Raw genomic sequence first — 7,193 nt, forward strand, 5'->3', positions numbered from 1 at the left:
TTGGGAACTTTGAACTAGCAAAGCCATTGGGTACTGAGAACTCGGTGAGCTATGTCCTGTGGGAGCTTAGAAGATAGGAATGTCCAGGGCAATGCAGGTGGAGGCCTGGCTTGTGAATTTTCAGAGGGAAGCAAAGACTACCAGGCCTTTTGTGTGAAGAATCTGTGGTGTCAGGTCAGCTGGGGCTGATCAGCTGTGATTAACAAGAGGTCAGAGCCACTGAAGTAAAACCTTTGTGTTACGTGGACAATGGATGCTAGTCAGCTGGAGCTGAGAAATTAGCGGTGATTAAGAGACCAGCATCGTTGGTGAAGTCTCCTGAGAAGTGTTTCCTGAGAGTCGGCACATTGAAGCCATGTTCCAGGGCAGCCTCGTGCTGGAAGCTGAACGAGGTACTGGTTTTGAAAGCATGAAGGGTTTGGGGAGAGCAGCTGAGGCGTGGCCTTGTGAGAAGCTACAAGACTATTGGTGAAGGAGCAGGTGGAGTGGCAGTTGAAGCCCCAGGATTCTGGGGGTCATGAAGAAAAACAGAGCCTTTGCACCATGAAGAGAGTCTAGGAGAGGCCAATGGTGAAACCGCAGCCCGGTTTCAGCAGAGGACCCCAGCATTTTGGAGATGCCAGTACCACAGGATGATCACCAAGAACAGTAGCAGCTGTGGAGCGGAGCCAGCCGGAGCCTGGCAGACAAGCTGTGTGTGCTGCAGAGGGCGGAACCCGAGACGTGACCCGAGCCCGCTGGAGGAGCCCGGAAGATCGCGAGCGGATCCCAGACATCAAACACTGAGTTATTTACACTGTTGGAGTTTGGTTTTTCTTTCTTCAGTTTGTGACTGCTCCCTGGTTCTTCTCTCTCGAAGTAGGAAAATAATTTAGTTTTGATTTTGTAGAAGCCCACAGGTGAGAGATTTCAAACTTAAAAAAAAAGAGGGATTTGGGAGTTTTACATGACTTTTGATTTTAAAAGAGACTAGCTATTTTTAAAGAGATAACTATCAAGGTGTTTGAATTTACAAAGTTGTAGGACTTGGTTTATAAAATATTTCGTAGTATGATGTCTTTATTAGTGTGTGATCTTGGGGATGAACAAGAAAGGAAATGTTCTATCTTAACAGAGATGTGCTTGTGTGTCGTGATGTGGGATTCCCCTCTGTATGCTATGAATATGTTTTATAACCATTGGTTATTAAAGAAACTGCTTTGGCCAATGGCCTAGTAGAGTAAAGCCAGGCAGGAAATCTGAACAGAGATATAGAAAGTAGGCTGAGTAGAGGAGACACCGTGTAGCTGCCAACAGAAAATGCTTCCAGCTGCAGCCAGAACCTTACCAGTAGGCTACAGCCTCATGGTGATACATAGATTAATAGAAATGGGTTAATTTAAGATGTCAGAGTTAGCTAGAAATATGCCTAAGCTATTGGCCAAACAGTGTTGATATGGTTTCTGTGTTATTATTCGGGTCAAGTTGACAGAAGGTCAGTTGTGCTGGCCAGTGTTATATCCACTTGGCTCAAAGTAAAGTCACCCGAGAAAAGGTGAGACTTTCTCAACTTCAGTTGAGAAAATGCCTCTACAAGATGGGGCTGTAGGCAAGCCTGTAGGGCATTCTTTTTATGATCCACAGAGGAGGGTCCAGACTTTTTATTATTATTATTATTATTATAATAAAAAAGCAGGCTGAGCAAGCCATGAGGAGCAAGCCAGTAAACAATACTTCTCCAAGGCCTCTGCATCAGCTCCTGCCTCCAGGTCAGGTTCCAGGCCAGTTTGAGTTCCTGCCTTGGCTTCCCTCAGTGAACTGTAACTCTAGAACTGGAAGCCAAATGAACCCTTTCCTCCCAATGCTGCTTGTTTCTCGTGCTGTTTCACCACTCAATCACAACCCTAAATGAAGAAAAAAATAGTAAATTAAGACACTAAAAAACAGAGTGGTGGGGGCAGGGGCCGGAGAGACGGCTCGGAGATTAAGAGCGCCTGTTACTCTGGCAGAGGATTGAGTCCAAGTGTCCAGCTAGCAGCTCACAACAGTCTAAGTCCAGTTCCAAGGGATTTGATACACTCTTCTGGCCTATGCATGACACATATACATGAAGTGTAAATATCCGTACATTTAAAGTTAATAATAAAAAATGTGAAACACACTCGTGGAAACGCTGATAGGTGGGCTCCAGAAGCGAGGAAGTTTCCACTGTAGGCCTCAGATGCTATCTGATGACATCATTAGCCTATGAATTGGTGGAATTCAGGGTCAGTATGTTCTAGGATTTACCTAACGGTCACATGGCTATTATATCAGACACAGAAGTGGACAATTAAGGGGACTGAGGATAATTTGGCTCCCAACCTGTAACATTCCAGCTCTCCACAGTCAACCCATCAGCCTAGCAGCATGTTTAGCATAGGTAAGCCCCCAAAACATCAGTTATAGCAGCTGGTAAGCAACTAACCGTATTGGATACTGAAATATTAAAGTTGTGTACTGCTAAAGCATCTGCTCTGCGGACTCACACACGTGAAGTGCTCAAAAAACAGTTTAAAGTCCCTGTACAGATCTAGGCATTTTGTTTATCTGAGCCAGTTCATGGACTCCGTGTTAGAGCTGGGCAAGCCCGCAGCCCCTGCCCCAGTGTGCCTAAACAGAGCCTATCAGACACAGACATGCTCATCTCTGTCCTGCCCATAGCTGTTTGCACTGTAATCCCAGACTGAGCTGCGGAGTCAGACATGACCTTGATCTGACCTTTCAGAATGCTTTGCTGAGCCTGGCTCTGCACAGGGCATGTCTGTGAGGACCTGAGATGGTGTCACACCAAGGCTGCCCTTGGATCGGCCACAGAGGATTTGTGGGTGCTGGCCTCCTGAGAAGTCTGGGAGGGCGTGTGTGCCACAGGAGAGAGCACGGTGGGGTCTGTTCATGAACAAGGCACAGAGTGTGCAGGCAGGGAGTGTGCACATTAAGCCGTGCATTAACACATATGTAGGGTGTGTTTCCAGTCAGATTAAAGAAGCCCTCCCTAGGGCAGCAACAGGGCAGGCTGAGATGCCACTGGGCTGCCTGGGGACAGTGAAAGTGAAGACTGGGGTGCCACTGGGCTCCCTGGGGCAGGAACAGGACAGGCTGGGGCACCACTGGGCTCCCTGGGGCAGGGACAGGACAGGCTGGGGCACCACTGGGCTCCCTGGGGCAGGGACAGGACAGGCTGGGGCACCACTGGGCTCCCTGGGGCAGGGACAGGACAGGCTGGGGCACCACTGGGCTCCCTGGGGCAGGGACAGGACAGGCTGAGATGCCACTGGGCTGCCTGGGGGCAGTGAAAGTGCAGACTGGGGTGCCACTGGGCTCCCTGGGGCAGGGACAGGACAGGCTGGGGCACCACTGGGCTCCCTGGGGGCAGGGACAAGGCAGGCTGGGGTGCCACTGGGTTCCCCGGGGCAGTGATAGGACAGGCTGGGGGCACCACTGGGCATGTCTTTTAATCCTGAAAAAGGGAGGGTTGGGAGCACAGTGAGAAGGGTCTTCCCAGAAAGAGGTCGTGAGCACTTCAGTGAGACCCAGGAACAGAATGCCTCCCATCCCCACCCAGCCCCAATGATGGATTTGTCTCTGTGGGGGTTGTTTCCAGGTCCCCGGAGATGCCCAAACTCCAGAACATGAGAAAATTACATTTGAAGTAAAAGGGTAAGGGCATCCGGGACTCGGCACCCACCTGTCCCAAGCAGCAGCCTTCTTTAAAGACCTCACAAAAGATACCTGCGTATTCCCCAGGTACTGGTGGGCACCCTTTCCAGCCACAATGGCAGGAGCCAACTGGCCGCATTGCATCCAGAGAGAGATGTGTGCTGGTGTTTAGTTCACTTCCTTCTGTCCGGTCCAGGCCTCTATCCCAGGGCATGGTGCTGCCCACCTTTAGAGGGAATCTTGCTTCTCCACTGAAGGCTTTTCTTGAAACACCCTTGCAGATATATCCAGAGCTGTGTTTCCATGGTGATTCTCAATCCAGTCTAGTTGACAAAGATGAACTGCCACAACCGTGAGGACATGGAAACCCACCCAGACCTGTAATCATCCATGAAGCTAAACAGACCTGGCAAAGCCGCTGCCCATGCAGCCTGGACACTTGGTTTGCAAAGGAATTGCTACATGCCCTTGTGGTAAATGAATGTGTGCAGCTAAGCATTGTGAGTGAGGCTTTGCTGGTGGGAGGAGCTTAGCCCTGGAAACGCCATTGTATCTGCATGTCATCGGGAGAGGCTTTAATTGGTAAAGGCACATATCCTGATGGTTTTGAACTTAGAATGTTTTGAGTTTATGATACACACCCAGCAAGAACTGTATCTTGAGTTTTGGTGTTTTCCCAGGATGGTAATACACAGTACAACTCTCTAGAGGCACGGGGACAATGGGACCCTGATATCAGAGCCCACAGTGCTGTGCCCCGTCTTGCTCAGCTGTGCTGTGCAGGAGGTAGATTCGTCTTCCCTGACTAAGGATGGTTTGGGAGACGGAACATGCCCTAAGTAAATCTTGTAGTTCAGCGTTCTCAACCAACCGTTTTGCTGCCTTTAAAAAGAGCTGGTTAAGCTGAGTGGTGGTGGCGCATGCCTTTAATCCCATCACTCTGGAGGCAGAGGCAGGTGGATCTCTGTGAGTTCGAGGCCAACCTGGTCTACAAAGTGAGTTCCAGGACAGCCAGAGCAGTTATGCAGAGAAAGCCTGTCTTGAGAAACCAAAAGCCAAGAAGAGCCATTTGGAATCCATTCATACAGTTAAAGGAGAAACCTAAAATAATGTCATCACACGGGGCCTTTTGATCCGATTTTCCTGGGAATCACGTGTCTTGCTCCAGGGCGGGAGAGGAAATCTCCCTCTGCCTCTGCGTGGCTCCCACCGTCATTCCTAGGGGATGTCGGTGTCAGTGACAAATTCCCAGCAAAGCAAGTGGCATCAGGTCCTCCACTGCTCTGAGCTGCCACTTCCCGCCCTGTTCAGCTCTCCCCGCCTTGTCAGCTTGACCTGAAGGGGCAGCACAGGTAAGGGTGCCCTTCCCTTCTTACCCTTGGCACACCTGGCCTGGATTTCAGCCACTGCAGCCTCAGGAAGCTTGAGGCTGATAGCTGCTGCTCTACGAGGAGCTCTTGGTCCACCGTGGGCAGTCAGTGAAAACCCCGGGAAATCTCTTCCCCTTTAAGAGGTGATTTAGGGCTTTATGTGTGCCAGATAAAAAAGAGCATCATTAACAAGAGGGACTCTCTTCTCTTGGTGCTCTCTGCCCCCACCCACTAGGTGTGGAAACAGCCAGGCCTCATGAGTTGTCCTTTGAACACTTTTTCTTTCATTATCTGTATTATTCTAGCTACTAGGCCAATATAGCGTTCCATGTCTGGAATGGTGGACTGGCTTGCAGCTTAGTTATTCTGCTGAAAACAGAATCTGTCTGTCTGTTCTCACACATTAGGAAACTATCAAGACAAAACACAAAGGGTCAAGACTCAGACAGGCAGGGAATTTACTGATAAAGGCTCGGCACTGGGCCCACCACCTGAGTGTTCTCTAGATCAGTGCCCATGTGCTAGGGAGCTAGCAGCACTTCCCTAGGCAGGGGTGGGGGTGGGGAATGTGATTAAAGCTTGTTTGAGTTCAGGATTCCAGGTGCCAGGATCTCAAAAGAAAGAGTGTGTGAAGTGACACCTGCCACCCGGTCTGCCTGTCCTCTTCGGATGTTTAAGAGTCCCTAGTTGTCATCTTGAGTGAAGGTGAGCAGAAATGGGTGACCTCGAGACCAAGGCCCAAATACGGACATACATCCTGTGCAGGAGGACAGTAGGCACACCAGGCTCATCATGGTAATGGGCTGGGTGAAAATGAAGAGTCAAAAAGATCCCACTGCCACAGGGGTCTAACACTACGTACAGTCTGTGACGGCAGACTGTGAGACAGAGATGGTGGGGCTTGGGTAGTGATGGGAACACTGCAGAAACACACCTATCTCTACACCCAGTGCAAATGTTACTCAGAAAGAGAAGATAAAACAAACGTTTCCAGATACCCCAAACTCGGAGGATCTTCCTGGTGGACCCACAGTAGATGCTAAAAGGATCCTTTGGTTGCAGGGACACACACAACTCAGGAGTGTCAAGTGTGTGTGCGGAGTGAAGGGGAACAAAAACCCAGGCCTGTGGAAAGTTTACAAGACAAAGAAGTGCATAAACAATAATTTAGGGGGTATTTAAAAGATATGCATTGCTAAAATGTGAGAAAATGTTGCAAAGCTGTTATTAAATGGAATTAAGCATTCTGTCTGCATAAATCCTTCATTGTGTTGTTAGTTATATAGTTTATCGTTATTCTGAAGGTTGTGCTAGGTGCTAGTGAGTCAGGCATGTACACTGTATTCTCTTACACAATCTTCAAAATAGCCATAAAATATCTAATTAATGACGTAATGAAGAGGACTGGTATAAGAGACTTGCCTAATCAAAGTGAGATAAATGACGGGGAAAATCAGGTGTGTGGTACAATTGACATGCCATCAACACAAACATATCCAGGATGGAATCACATTAAATATAAATGGCCTGCATATTTATATAAGGAGAGAGGGGGGAGAGAGAAGAGAGAGGGGGGAGACAGGAAGAGAGGGAGGGAGAGGGAGAGAGGGAGAGAGGGAGGGAGGGAGAGAGAGAGAGAGATAGAGAGAGATGGAGAGAGAGGGAGAGAGAGAGAGAGAGAGAGAGAGAGAGAGAGAAAGAGAGAGGAGAGAGGGAGAGAGAACAGGGATACAGGACTAGGCTACATTCCTAGATGCAGGACAAGATGAAGCCCAACAGACAGAAGAGGGACACTGTGCAGAAATAAAGGCTTAAATTCACCCAGGAGAGCAGACACACTGGCAGAACTAAGGAGTGGACATCTCTGTGAACTCTGACACACTTTTGTTGGTGACAGGAAAACAAACTATCAGTGCTTGAACTGCGTGATTAATGAACTGTGACTGACCCTGTAGGACAGTGTGGCCAACTGTAGAACTCGCTTTTCATGCTTCAAGAGGAAAATCTGCCACATGTCCATGAAGTAAATATCAAAACAAACAAACAAACAAAACCCGCTGCAATCATACTTTTCAACATCTTCCCCAGACTGTGGCTTGTGACAAGGGGTCAGTCCAGCTGCAGTTCACGTCTAGGGTAGCAGTG

The 7,193-nt window shown here is 48.9% G+C and overlaps 1 protein-coding gene across 1 annotated transcript in view; it reads left to right on the forward strand.

The window, feature by feature from the left end:
• The window catches only part of Tubgcp3 (tubulin gamma complex component 3), a 74,540-nt gene extending 68,245 nt beyond the window's left edge, over nt 1-6,295 (forward strand). The window contains exon 22 of the mRNA XM_048456195.3: nt 3,960-6,295. Coding sequence (XP_048312152.1) covers nt 3,960-4,034 — 75 coding nt within the window. The 3' untranslated portion in view covers nt 4,035-6,295. The remainder of the gene's footprint in view (nt 1-3,959) is intronic.
• The last annotated feature ends 898 nt before the right edge of the window (nt 6,296-7,193 follow it).

Source organism: Myodes glareolus, chromosome 23 (genome assembly GCF_982192425.1).
Source record: "Myodes glareolus chromosome 23, mMyoGla1.1, whole genome shotgun sequence".
Taxonomy (NCBI): Eukaryota; Metazoa; Chordata; class Mammalia; order Rodentia; family Cricetidae; genus Myodes; species Myodes glareolus.